At 34.4% G+C, this 15,000-nt stretch overlaps 2 protein-coding genes across 6 annotated transcripts in view; one reads left to right on the top strand and one right to left on the bottom strand.

Moving 5' to 3' along the window:
• Nucleotides 1-13,489, bottom strand: part of LOC106874674 (phytanoyl-CoA dioxygenase, peroxisomal) — a 45,310-nt gene extending 31,821 nt beyond the window's left edge. The window contains exons 1-2 of one of the 4 annotated variants that reach the window (XM_089358636.1): nucleotides 10,889-11,062; nucleotides 5,857-6,178 (exon numbers count right to left, since the gene is read on the bottom strand). The gene's annotated coding sequence lies outside the window, so the exon portion shown is untranslated. Of the gene's footprint in view, nucleotides 1-5,856; nucleotides 7,634-10,888; nucleotides 11,063-13,468 lie in introns of those variants that run through there. The other 3 variants (XM_089358650.1, XM_052970868.2, XM_089358630.1) reach the window with 3 other exon arrangements.
• LOC106874673 (protein-associating with the carboxyl-terminal domain of ezrin) overlaps nucleotides 11,068-15,000 on the top strand; it is a 43,509-nt gene continuing 39,576 nt past the window's right edge. For both annotated transcript variants that reach the window (XM_014922470.3, XM_089358594.1), the window contains exon 1: nucleotides 11,068-11,434. In XM_014922470.3, coding sequence (XP_014777956.2) covers nucleotides 11,249-11,434 — 186 coding nt within the window. In that variant the 5' untranslated portion in view covers nucleotides 11,068-11,248. The remainder of the gene's footprint in view (nucleotides 11,435-15,000) is intronic.

Raw genomic sequence — 15,000 nt, 5'->3', positions numbered from 1 at the left:
GAAAGTATTGCTTCTAGAATAAGAATGGGATGGAAGAAGTTCATAGAGCTACTACCTCAGTTGGCAACAAAAGGACTCTCTTTCAGAGTGAAAGGTAGATTTTATGATGCTTATGTGTGAACAGTTATACTACATGGTAGTGAGATATGGGCTATGAATGTAGGACATGTAGAGACTTTTTTTTTTGTTAATTTTTAAAAATATTTATGTAAAGCCTATTTTGTTACAAGTCACAAACAATCAATTTTGCAGTATTTTCAGACCTAATTAAATTCAAAAGTACAAGCCACAAGGACTTTTAAGTTTTGGTACATTTGTAGTTGGTAAAATTTCACTTTTATATTTCATGATGATCTGATCTACCCCCATCAATTTTTATATCAAAATAAAGTAAAAAACATTTCTCTTCATGACTACGATTTTCAACACAACTGGAGCTATAGCACTCTAGCACATTGAATTAGGACGAGGGATACTGTTCAGCAGTCAAAAACAAAAAGAAAACAAACAGAAAAGAAAAACTAGGACAAACTTTGTAAATGTGTGGGAATACCAGGGTGTTTGAGAGACCTTGACATGATACATGACTGTTGGATTTTAATTAAAACTATATAAGAAAAAAGTTCACATCTAGTACCTCTAAATGATAATTTTCCATGGAAAAAAATTTGACACAAAAATGATGAAGCAAAAAGTGTATTATTGTGTGTTAAAGCTGTGCTTGTCTCTATTGTACAGCACTATATAGTAACACTCCAATGTGAGGAAAAAACAGTGAAACCAGTGTAAGGCTAGATATATACTAATCAATAGAGATGTGCTGATGGGATGATGTGTGTGTTCATATAAATGCACTTTTGTATATACACATAATTAAGAAAGTGGGAGAGGGAGGTTCAAAGACACCAAGAGGAGGGCATATGTTAATCGTCAAACATGTAATAGCGACCACCTAACAAATGTAGCCCTTGAATATACATATTAAGATAATGTGGGGAGAGGGCATGGTTCAAGGATAAGAAAGGGAAAATAGCTGTTAATTGTGAAGCTAATGATGATGGTGGTCAATCATTAGATGGTGAAGTAAGGCATAGTAGGGTAGTTAAGTTGCTAGTATGGTGGCTATAAAAAAAGATAAAGAATATCCCAAAATGAACTTTTGGTGAAAAATCTGCTGGTGCTGGTGGAATGTAGAGGGTGGGATATAGCATATATTCTGTTACAATGGTACTCTGCTATATAGGTGAAATAGGTGCTATCTAGGTGAAATATATAGGTGAAAATATTAAAGTTTATAAATTTAAAAGTTTTAGTTAAAGTGCAAATAAAAATGAAAAATAAAATCAAGGAAGAGAAATAAATAATCCTGGATAATAGATACTTCAATTAGAAATATGAGAAAGTACTGGGTAATTCAAGTACCTGAAATTAGTAAGTTGAATTAATTATATATAGTGTTTACTTATTAAATAGAGCTTAACTTGACCTAACAATCAAGAGAAGACATACTCCAACAGTTCTGGTTTAATAAGAGTAGTGTTATAATAAGGTTAAGGTAAATTAAATCTAGATGGGATGGAAGAATAATGGGATAAGTGTACAAATGTGTTCTTAAGTGAAGTCAAAGTTATACGGAAGTTAACAGTAGCTGTTTTGTTGCAGTGCAATTTGTAGGAAAACTTAAAAGTTCTACAAGTGTACATGTAGAAAATATCGTATGCTGCTTGTTTTGTTCTTGGTATGAGGGACCTGAGTTAATTATTTTTAGTCGCCTAGGTAACAGAAGCTATCTACTACTTCTAAATACCCATCTGGGCATTTGACAAAGTCTATTCTTTGTACATTCCTAGTGTTTAATATACCTGCACATTTTCCCCACTTAAAGACTACTTTCCCTGTTAATCTTCCAGTAGTGATTCCTGATAAGTCAAGAGCTTTCCCTGTCTTCATATCCTTAATTGCTTTATCTACCAAGCTACAGTCAATTCACATAGCTGGCCCCTCTGTTGGGTCCACATTAGGTAGACTCTCCTTCTCTCATGGATTTTCTACATTTTGCAACTTTTCATAGTGGTACTTCCAAGCCTTCTTGCAATCCAAAACACCTTAAGTCTCTGGTCCTCTTGCTACAGAACATTAGAATACTTCCTCTTTTCTGCTTCTCCTTTGGCTAAGCATATCTGATTTTCTAGCCTCCCTCCTAGCTACCTGATATAGAATACTACCACCGTTCTTCCAGTCCTTTCAGGCCTGTTTCTTCACTATAATGGTCTTGTCTTCAACATCATTCCACCACCATCACATTACCCTAGGTTGGGTTGGGACTTTGCACCAGCCACAGATTTGGTCTGTTACACTCAGCAATCTGTCCTGTAGGAATTTCCAGTTACCGTTTATGTTACAAGTCTGTAGTTCTTCCTCTTTCTCATTAAATTTCTCAATTAGGGCATCCCTAAATCTCTGACCATTCAAAGGATCCTTAAGCTTTCAAATCCTTCTTTTCCAGACTGGTCTGCTTCTTGGAATCAGTCAAGCCTGAGTTGCTAATAACTAATCTATTTTGGGGGGTACATTCTTCACCAGAGAAGGTCTTTGCATTTAAGAACAACCTTGTATCTTGTTTTCTGGTGAGAATGTAATTAATCTAGCTAATGAGGTCACTCAATTGATAGGTTATCAGGTGATTTACTGGCTTTCTGAAGTTGATGTCATAAATCATTGGGGTGACACATAAAAAGCACCATTTGAGCGTGATCGTTACCAGCGTCGTCCTACTGGCACGTGAAAAAAACATTCAAGCGAGGTCATTGCCAGTGCCGCTGGACTGGCTGCTGTGCAGGTGGCATGTAAAAAACACCATTTGAGCGTGGCCGTTGCCAGTACCACCTGACTGGCCCTCGTGCCGGTGGCACATAAAAGCACCCACTACACTCTCGGAGTGGTTGGCGTTAGGAAGGGCATCCAGCTGTAGAAACTCTGCCAGATCAGATTGTACCTGATGCAGCCATCTGGTTTGCCAGTCCTCAATCGTCCAGCCCATGCTAGCATGGAAAGCGGACGTTAAATGATGATGATGATGATGATGATGACATATATATATATCAGTTGATAATACTACTTTAACACCTCATTAGATTATATTAAAATTTTTTAAATATGTATTCTGGATTAAGAATACCATTAGAACTGATAAAATAACACGCACTTTGGTTTGTAAGTAATCTCTGTAACACAATGCACTTGCTAAAAACCATAATTTAAAAAAAATAAATAATACTAATTTCAGACTAAAAATGAATGAATAAATAGGCATATTGCAAATTTCCAATGGATTTCATTTAACAATAACTAAATTTTAGGTTAAAATAAAAAATTGAGAAATTCAATTGTTTGAGACAGCTGGTATATTTCATTTGCAGCAAAAGACTAAAAAAAATTGTTTCTACACTTTGAGGCCAAGCTTCAGTTGAAGAAAGACTTAAAACATTTTAATAGGTGTTATTAGAGGAATAAAAATAACATAAGCAAAGTTGCCAATGTGACTGCTTCTTACAAAAATATAGATTCAAAGGAGAAGAGTATGATCAGTTTCAATTTGATCATCAGTCTTACATGATTGCTCAACTTGCAAGAAATAATAACCAATGTGCCTCAGTTGACATGCTCCCATTATAAAAGTAAAGAACATACTGGATTATACAGCCTTTGATATATTATATGTCTGAAGAAAACAAAACTTTAAAAAATATATTTGTTATGGCTAAAATGCCTTTGATCACAGATCAACTGTATCAGAATAGTCCTTTCCCAGAGATGAAAGCAAGAATCAACCCATATACTGTTTCTGCCTCTTCATTATTCCTTATCAGTTGGACAGATTACCATTTTAAAAATTCTAGTCTAGAATGTTGTTATTATTATCACCTATTGTTTTAAAAGTCTCCATCTCCAGATAAGCAAGTCTGTTGAATATAGGCATAACATGGTGACAAAACACACATTTTCATTAATTTATCTCTTCACTTATCATTCTCTATTTTGGCAATATGACTCTATTCTGGTAACTATTGCTCTATATTCACGACCAAAATTCACTCGATACTGCCTTCTTCTCTTCACCCTGGTTACTTTCACTCCACTGTGGCTTGGCCAATATCACCCGTTATTACAGAGAAATCCACTACTCTGATTACACTGTGTAACAATTTTTTTCTTTTCTTGTCTTAGGCCAGGGTTATTTCCTATTTACATCCATCTAGAAATCAAAGGAAATGACTACTATTCCCTTCAAACCTTGCTTCTGTGACCTGGACATCAACGTTTTTAAACTTAACTATTTTTCATTACATTTCAGACAGATTCAGCACTGAGTTACCGAAACAAAAATATTATTATAGCAAATATTCTGCCCAGTACCACAGATTTGCTTGTCAGCTGCTTGACCATAACCACTTGAACATATCCCTTAGTGGCTGACAATATGTGCATCTCTGTTCATGAGCAGGAGTAGTGGGGAAGCATCATAACTATGTATTCAGAGGGATTCTTTGGGGTTTGAATAAATATAACAAAGGCTAAGTTTATAAGCCATTTTTCTTACATTTTAGGGAACAAGCAAATAACAGTCGCTACCCAAGGACAAAAATTGTGTTATACTGTTATCAGTCCTCTCATATAGCCATCACACATCTAATCTAGTTGCTATTACCATTTCTATCAGCAATAAATCTCTATGCCACATCTTCAATATTCTCCAGCCTTCTAACTCTTCACACTAATGGTATGTTCAGTGTTTACAGCTCTGCCTCTTCACTTCTATGCCAATTATCATACTATTTCTCTAAATATAGTTTGAATATACTCAATTTTTCTCCCACTTATTAACCTTTTAACATAACGATAAAAAATCATTATTTTCCTTGAGTTCAACATAAGAGAACTTGAAGATAACAAAAATGGAAGTATGTAAATTTTCCATGCAGCCCATGCTCAGACAGAACATTTACAAAATATGGTCAATATAAAGTTTGAGACTCGTTAACGAAAACAAGAAAATACCAGCCTGCAAGGTGTTAAAAACTGTAGAAAACGAATATGAAAAAAAAACCCCAAAAAACTGCGCAAATGAACATGGGGTGGTGAGAAGAGGACTTTTTGAAAATTCACATGATCCGATTTTTCCCTCATAACTTTCAAGAAAATGGATATATTGATGAAATCTTATAGAAATACCATTCAAATAGCACAAATTATAATTATAAAGACATTTATGGGGAAATGTTTTCCAAAGGGTAGGAAGAGGACTCAGAAAGTTCACATGGTCTGTTTTTTCCCTTCATAACTTTCAGTATCTAGTTTAGCACCTGGTCACCAAAACATTTCTTTTTTTTTGCCGGATTCCTATGTTTTCGATGATGGAGATTCCAAATATGTAAAAAATCCACATTTTCAAAACTTTTAATTCCATCCCCACCCTGCAAATTTTTAATCTTCAACTTTTTTTTTTAAATTCTTTCTTTCAATCTACATGGAAAAATACAGAGATTAAGAATATGGAAGAAAGAAAACATTTTAATTTCAAATTTTTTATGAAAAACTCCAAAATTGATTAACTAACCCCCCTCGCCATCCTATCCCGCTGTCTAAAAATGAAAATAAACGACTGTTTTGTCTGTTTCTGCATGCGTAGATTTATAGTGAAACAGCAAAAGGATCACAGTATGTGAAGCCCTCACCAAAAAAACTCGATATGCTAAAAATAACAGAGAATTTTTGTGTTTGTGTGTGCATGCAACAATTTCTACAGCTTATCCAAATGAACAGAGAAAGAAGTATGCAGAAATATATTTTACATACCTGTCGTATATGTCGGTTTTGTTTTTTCACTTTAAAGGTAAATGATTCTGATAGAAGCAACTACCTTGGTGTCAATTCATTGGAGTAATCTCAACAAAATAATACAAGTTTAGTCACTGGCTCAGCACCTATGTTTGTGTTCTTCCTTCCAAAATAACAAAAACTTTAACATAATAGGCACAGGAGTGGCTATGTGGTAAGAAGCTTACTTCCCAAACACATGGTTCTGGGTTCAGTCCCACTGTGTGGTACTTTGGGCAAGTATCTTCCACTATATCCTCGGGCCAACCAAAGCCTTGTGAGTGGATTTGGTAGACGGAAACTGAAAAGAAGCCCATTGTATATATATATATATTTTTGAAATTCTTGAATTTTATTTTTATACAACATAACAATATTGTTTATAAACATTCCCTCATAGTGCCCCAAAATAAAATTTCCACTGTATTAGCATCTTTGGTTTCTTAGCATCTTGCTCCTTTAACTGGTAATTAACATTATGATTTAAAGTCTACCCCTACTCTGCCTCTTTTATAGAGTTACTTATATCCAATTGACTACTCCTAATGTCTTATTTCCCACCAGGGGAAAAGGGGTACATATGATAATATTTATGACCATACCTAGCCATGAGCTGTCAACTCACTCTTGTCCTTTATTCAAAATAGACACAGTCTTCTAGTCTTAGATTTAGTAGTTGATAAAGAGATAAATGAATTAGAAATGAATTACAACCCTATAATCCCCACTATGCTCTATGTGATTCTTAGAAGTTGTAGTCTATTCTTAGCTACAATAGCAAGAACGTGGATTTCTTCCATCTTCTTGCTCTGTTAAAATATTTAAGAAAAATTATATTAATGTGTCCTACTTGTTAAAATTCCATTTATTTATCTGTGCAGCTGAAGATGGCACTTCATTTGAATTGATGTAATCATTGCATTCTTCAATTAAATGGAGCCGCTTGAAACAGTCATACTACATTACTACTTAATATGCTGTTGCTTATTTTGCATGCTGGGGTGTTGGTGCTGGTGCGCGAGAAAAACATTTATGGAAATGTAGTCATAAAATTTCTATTGAAATAAGTTATCTTTATATGCCATGTTTGCAATTCTCCATATAAATGATGGCAAAGTGTGTATCAAATGAAATTAAAATCCTGGTTCAATGACAGACTGATCAAGTTACTAAAGTTTTAACGTTGTCAGTAACAACATATTCTCTCTTTTAATTGAATATTGAAAAAGAGAGAAAAATGCAAGGGGAATTAATTTTGGTGGTAAGAACTAAACCCCTTGTTTCATCATTACAATTAAAAAGAAATTCAGATGTGTAACATTGTGCAAGTTAATTTCCATCAATGTTTTTCTCATGCCCCCCCCCCAACACACACTTACATAAACACACATGCGGATACACATGGATGAAGTCCCATTTTGGAAGTATGTTAAAGCTTTTATTATTTTGGAAAGAAGAGCACAAACATAGGTGCTGAGCCAGTGACTAAACTTGTAGTATTTTGTTGGGATTACTCCAATGAATTGACACCAAGGTAGTTGCTTCTATCAGAATCATCTACCTTTAAAGTGAAAAACAAAACCAACTCTCATCTTTTCTGTTTTCATATAGGCGTAGGAGTGGCTGTGTGGTAAATAGCTTGCTAACCAACCACATGGTTCCGGGTTCAATCCCACTGCATGGCATCTTGGGCAAGTGTCTTCCAGTATAGCCTCGGGCCGACCAAAGCCTTGTGAGTGGATTTGGTAGACTGAAACTGAAAGAAGCCCCCGTCATATATATGTATATATATATATATATATATATATATATATATGTGAGTAAAACTAAATACAAAAAAAGGGGTTTTGTATGATTGTGTATAGAGGAATATATTATTTTGTTTAAAAGAGTTCCCACACTGTCTGTTTTTTATGTTTTATTTATATTCCTGCAAAACCAATGTGGGATATAGAATATGGAATATACAATATATAATATAATATACAATATATAATATAAAATAAAAATGGATGGTACAATGAAATAAAGTATTGAATGTCTTATTGAATATATGGAATATGTCTTATTGAATAGATGAAATATTGAGTGTTCAATATAAAGGATTAAATATATATATATATATATATATATATATATATATATATTATTATATGTATTTATTTTCTCCTAATTAACAAATAACTCGGACAAAATAAAGTGGTTAATAGATACCAGAGTAGCAAAGATCACAAAATGACTGTGGTGTAACTCCTGTTTATGAGGTAGAAACTCCTTGTTATCTTGGGTACTTGAGTATTTATAAATTTAGTGAATGGAGTAAAACGCATATGTTAAAAGTATGCAGTTAACATATGCGTTTTACTCCATTCACTAAATTTATATATATATATATATATATATATATATATATATATATATATATATATATATATATATATATACATATACATGTGTGTGTATATGTTTGTGTGTCTGTGTTTGTCCCCCCCCAACATCGCTTGACAACCGATGCTAGTGTGTTTACATCCCTGTAGCCTAGCGGTTCGGCAAAAGAGACTGATAGAATAAGTACTAGGCTTACAAAGAATAAGTCCCAGGGTCGATTTGCTCAACTAAAGGTGGTGCTCCAGCATGGCTGTAGTCAAATGACTGAAACAAGTAAAAGAGAGCTACCCTGCTACCCTGGTATCTATTAACCAATTTATTTTGTCTGAGTTATTTGTTAATTAGGATAAAATAAATACATATAATAAAAAAAAAAAATATATATATATATATATATATATATATATATATATATATATATATATATATATATATAACGTTGACCACTAACGTGGACAATTAATGTGCTAGAAATAGATCACATCTTGTGTCTATTAAGACCTAAATTGTTGATCTATTTCTAGCACATTAATTGTCCACGTTAGTGGTCAACGTAATTTTTTTAAATGTACCTTAATCCCCTGAGATTGCAGATACTATTTCTGAATCTCTTTGATTCTTTAGATGTGCTGGCCTCCTGATAATTAATCGATATTAATTAATATATGATTAATTACCATATTTTATAATATATATATATATATATTGGTATGTAAAATGTATTTCTGCACACTTCTTTCTCTGTTCATTCGGATAAGCTGTAGAAATTGTTGCACATACATACAAACACAAAAATTTTCTAGATATTTAACTGTTATTTTTAGCATATCGAGTTTTTTGGTCAGGGTTTCACATGCCGTGATCCTTTTGCTGTTTCACTACAAATCTACGCATGCGGAAACAAACAAAACAGTCGTTTATTTTCACTTTTAGACAGCGAGATGGAGTGGTGAGACGGTAGGGGGGGGGGTAATCAATTTTGGAGTTTTTCATAAAAAATTTGAAATCAAAATGTTTTCTTTCCTCATATTCTTAATCTTCGTATTTTTTCACGTAGATTGAAAAAAAAAAAATTTCGAAAAGAAGTTGAAAATTAAAAATTGGGGTTGTGGTGGAATAAAAAAATTTCAAAACGTGTTTTTTTTTGCATATTCGGAATCTCCGTTATCAAAAACATAAGAATCCAGTGAAAAAAAAAACAAAAAAAAAACGTTCAGGTAACCGGGCGCTGAACTAGATACTGAAAGTTATGAGGGGAAAAAAAGGGATCGTGTGAACTTTCCGATAGTCCTCTCTCCACCCCTTCGGAAAACATTTTCCCCATAAATTGTTTTTATAATCATAATGTATGCTGTTTGAAAGGCATTTCTGTAAAGTTTCCTTAAAAGATATCCATTTTTCTGAAAGTTATAAGGGGGAAAAAAACCAGTTCATGTGAATTTTCCGACAGTCCTCTCCCTACCTCTTCAGAAAAAATGTTTTTATAATCGTAATTTGTGCCATTTGAACGGTATTTCTCTAAAATTTCATCAATATATATCCGTTTTCTTGAAAGTTATGAGAGAAAAATCGGATCTTGTAAATTTTCCGAAAGTCCTCTTCTCCCCACCACCCCACGTTCGTATGAGCAGATTTTTTCATTTTTTTATATTCGTTTTCTACAGTTTTTAACACCTCGCAGGCTGGTATTTTCTTGTTTTCGTTAACGGGTCTCAAACTTTCTACGGTTAATGTTTGAGGAAACAAAACCAACTCATGCAAATTTTCCTAAACTCCTCGACTCTGTTTTTCTTCCCCTATAACTTTCAAGAAAATGGATATCTATTAAAGAAACTTTATAGAAACACCTTTCAAATAGCATTGATTACGATTATAAAAAACAGTTTTTTTTTTTTTCGCCACATATTCCGATATAATCTGAGTTTACAAGATATGAAGCGTATTTGTAGAAAGTTTCTTTAAAAATATCCATTTTTCTGGAAATTATGAGGCACGAAGTCGCTGGGGCACAAATGTGTAGGAATGCCTTAGCTGCTATTTCTTAGCACAACGAGGAGCTACGCGAGAGCTTTCTCGTTGTAATAGTGGGCGTGTTCGGCCCATCACCCAACGAAGTTTGGAAATATGTTCCTAAAATTTGTGATAATAACGAGATCTTTTCTGTTGCTGTCACAGTTTTCTTTTTTTAAAATTTTATTCCAATTGTTTCAAAGTTTGGCGTACCGATTTAGTTTTGTATAGTAGTTATGAAAATAAAATCCATTTTGCCATAAATTAATAAATAAAAAAAAAGTTATTAACTTTTAAAGTTTGCAACAGAAAAGATCCTAATGATGTTGTTAAGCTTCAGGTCAGATCTAAATCACCAGACATATGATGAAAAACGTTCCAATCCTGACCATTCCATCTTTTTTCAAGCAGCGCTTTTTTGTTTGTTTGTTTGTTATTTTTCCGAAAAGTGTTTTTTATAACATTTCGAGCGTTTGCATAATGGCACTCTCGTTGACAAGAGTTAATTGCAATCGATTTGTAAAATAAAGTGATTTTTAAAAAATTGTTACTCTTGATTGCATGGAAAATTCAATGAATATAATAAAATAAAGGAAAGTTTTGGGTAACATACCTGTCATTAAATAACACTTATTTGGGGGTTGTTTATTGGTTTTAGTTGTAAATTTAGTGATATTGCAGGTGATCGGTTGTGAAATAATGATTTCTTTAAATAAATACGTAAATGAAAGAAGAATAAACAAAAAGAGTATTTATTTTATGTAATTTACATTTCCGGTTGCAGTTTCCATTATTACCTCCCTTAGCAGTCCATTACAGTTTGGATGCAACAATTTCACTGGCTTCATTTCGTTGAAGTTTCATCATTAGGTTCATTATTGTTTAGGAAGTCTTATTCCTTCTTTCATATAATGTCATTTTTAAGATGACACACTCTGTTGTTATTTCGTAGTTGATGGTAGAGTGATACAAAATGGGTGCTGAAACTAGCATTCTGGAAAACTGTGAGATCGGAGCTAAGCTTCCTCTAAAAGCCGATGTTGATTGGGTTGTCCAGGAAGCTGTTCAGAAAAATCCCAATTTACCCCATCTGGCTCTCTTCACTAAAAAGAAGAAGGACTGCAGAAGAGAAGTGGATATAATTGCACTTAATGCTAAAGTACGTGTACATTTAATTTCTCTACGTCGAATTTTGTGTGTCTTCATACTGCCTTTCAAACATTCGAGATCGATATTTTTTTTATAGAAACGTGTAAAATATCTAAATTTAAACCTTTCGTTTTTTTTGGCTAAAAAATTTTTAAACTTTTTTGTGAATTGAAATTTTTAATTCCTTTTCGCGAAAGATTTCATCTAGAATGATAATTTTCAGTGATGAAGAGAAAGGGGTTTTCGTGTTTTAAAATGAAATTGAGAATAAACAAATTTGAGGATGTTAAACAGCATAAAATACTGTTGTAATACTCTAAAATTGTTTAGTTAATGAGCGTAGGAAATTATAAGATCGTGATAAGTGCACGTGTCATATCTACATGTGTGTATATTATGTAAAGGTTCACTGAGTACTGGCACTCGTGGTCGATGAAAGCAGAAGGCTAAAAGACAAATTATTCTTTCCACTCCTAGCAGGTGTTTCATTTTCATTCATCAACAATCGATTCTTTGAACGTTTTCCTCTCAGTGAATCTCCAGCAGAGGGGGACGCGTATTTTGATTCCTACAGTGGGGTGGGGGGCATCTACATCGTTGTTTTGATTAATTAAAATATCAGACAAATTGCTTTCGAATGAAAATCACCGTATAATACAAGAAAGGACATTGGATAAAATCATTCTAGTAACTCCTAAAACGACAAGACAGTCATGGCTGGAATACTTTTGATCATAGTTTTTTTTTTCAGTAAAGATTAATCCGGAGTGATCACCCGCTGATTAATTAAAGGTCTTTTGAAACCCAATCTGTCAGGGACCTGATCTTTTATGTCGTTCACTTTTCATTTCTTGCCTTAGACATATTTGGCGAAAATAATGCCATTGAATTGCCATCGGCAAGCGATTTTGACCATGTCTGTCATAGGAATCTCTCAGTTAAATTGCCCACCTATTGTCTTCGTCCTGTTATTATTATTTGGATTGGAAGCTTTCTATTTACAACAGGCACTGACTAGCATTTCGCTGTTCCACACTCTATCGACTGTGGTGTACTCTGGAAAACTGTGAGATCGGAGCTAAGGTTTAGTTTGTGTATTCCACAATTTTGTGTACATTATTAATCTGCTTGCTGTCAACTCTTAACAATGCTCAACTCCTGTGCAAAATGATTACTCTTCACTTTTCCTTAACCTTATACCCAGAGGCATCATCCACATGCCGATAAACACTTTATGCCAAGCTTAGATTTCTTCTATGAATAGAGAACTCAAAAGCATCCTGCAATGGAGACATGGCAACTTCGTCTCTTTCAACAATATAACAACTATTTTGGGTCATATGAAGGAATCAATCTTGTATCTCGTCATTTCATGCAATGAAGTTGTTACCAATGTTAGTCCTTGCAATCTCTGATTATCTTTTCTAATGAACTTTACATAGTGTCTAGCTAAAACTGCATGGTTTTTAGGGCCAAAAAGTACTTTAGCTCTTGTCAGTTTCTAACCATTTACAAAGTTCAGGTAAGACCTACTATGCAGTACTGCAGGGATGTTGATACTGTTATGCACAGCATTAGACAGCATCCATAAAGGTCATGCAACTAACTGACACAGATTCTCTAACTGACTTCAAACTCTGGCCCATGGACATTCTGCCTCCCCTCTCTGCTTATTCTGTCACTATGAAATGGTCACACCCATCTTTCCTCTATTATCCCTATTGTGTCTTACGTCATAGGCCTAACCATTTAGCCTAACACTTCCTTTCCAGAGATTCAATACATATGTCTGTACATATACGTTTTTTTAACCAAGGAAGGAGTGCACTTCATATTGCTTGTGAGAGCTTTTCAGGTCCATTGTTAGGTAGTTACTACAGGGTGTCCACAAAGTCTGGGTACATGGAATAAATAAAATGATAACATAAACAATTAAAAGAAAGATGGACGATGGTCATGTGTGAGAGAAAAAGAAGAAGGGGTGTGTGTGTGTGTTTAGTTTGCTAATCACAGTTATGTGTTTACAAAAAAGAAAATGTCATACTTGAATATGTTCCTTCCTACTCAAGTTGGTATTTTGAAAGGAGTTTTGCCCTCTTGAAGCAGATGTTATATCATTTTATTGACTCTGTCACACTATTTGAATATGAAAAGAAAGTATTACGTGTGACTCACTAGTACTTGCCTATCCTTTTACTTCACACTTGTACTCACTCCCACCTTATCATTTCCTTGCTTTCCTCATACACACACAATACTACAACACACATGCACACCAACATCCCACACCTCTACACACATTCCAACCCCCACTTACACCTATCTTAAAACACAGATACACTCCTATACATGCACACACAAACACACAACCTGCCCCATTTCCCTTCACAACTCTTCGCCACTAGGCCTCTAATCCCTTGACCATATTTTTTCTTTCTTCCTTCCTTTCCTTCTCAATCACTCATTCTCCTATCTTTTTATCCTGATGAAGAACTGACATCAGAAACTTTAAGATTCTTTCACTTTTAAGCTTTAAACTAATACAATACTTGTTAAAACTTATCCCGTTGTGCGGTCTTGTTTTTTTGCTTTTATTCATTACATTCCCCATATATATATATATATATATATATACATATATATATATATATATATACTAGCAGAGATAACCAGTGTTGCTCGAGATTAAAATGGCATAGTTTTTTATTGTTTTACTTGCTTCAGTCATGTGACTGCTGCCATGCTACAGCACCACTTTTAGTCGAAGAAATTGACAACAGGATTTATTCTTTGTAAGCATAGTACTTATTCTATCAGTGTGTTTTGCAAACAACTAAGTTATGGGGACAAACGCAGCAACATCGGTAGTCAAGTGATGGTGAGGGTACAAACACACACACACACACATATGCTTCTCACCGGCACGAGGGGCAGTCATGCGGTACTGGCAATGACCACACTCGAAATGGTGTTTTTTATGTGCCACCTGCACAGGAGTCAGTCCAGCGGCACTGGCAACGACTTCGCTCAAATGTTTTTACACGTGCCACCTGCAGAAATGCCAGTAAGGCGATGCTGGTAACAATCACGCTCAAACAATGCTATTTATGTGCCACTGGCACGGAAGCCAGACAGCTGCTCTGGCAATGATCACGCTCGGATGGTGGTCTTAGCGTTCCACTGGCAGGTGCTAGTCATTGAATTTGGTTCAATCACGATTTCGCTTTCACTTGCCCCAACAGGTCTTCGCAAGCCGAGTTTAGTGTCCAATGAAGGAGAGGTTGGCATGGGTGCCAGTTGTCGAATTTGGTTCGATTTCAATTTCACTTGCCTCAACAGGTCTTCACAAGCAGAGTTTAGTGTCCAATGAAGGAAAAGTACGTATAAGTGGGCTGGCTACACTCCTGGCAGAGGCCTCGGATTATGGTTACATGTGAATATATATATTTACATATATAGTTTGAAATTTGCCACGTGGTGTATACTGAATCTTCAGTATCTTTGCTTGTATATTTTTATATTTTTACACACACACACACACACATATATATATATATATATATATATATATATACC

The sequence above is a fragment of the Octopus bimaculoides genome, chromosome 1, assembly GCF_046866305.1.
Source record: "Octopus bimaculoides isolate indiv1 chromosome 1, ASM4686630v1, whole genome shotgun sequence".
NCBI lineage: Eukaryota > Metazoa > Mollusca > Cephalopoda > Octopoda > Octopodidae > Octopus > Octopus bimaculoides.
The sequence above is the reverse complement of the archived record's forward strand: the minus strand, read 5'-3'. Positions and strand labels throughout refer to the sequence as shown.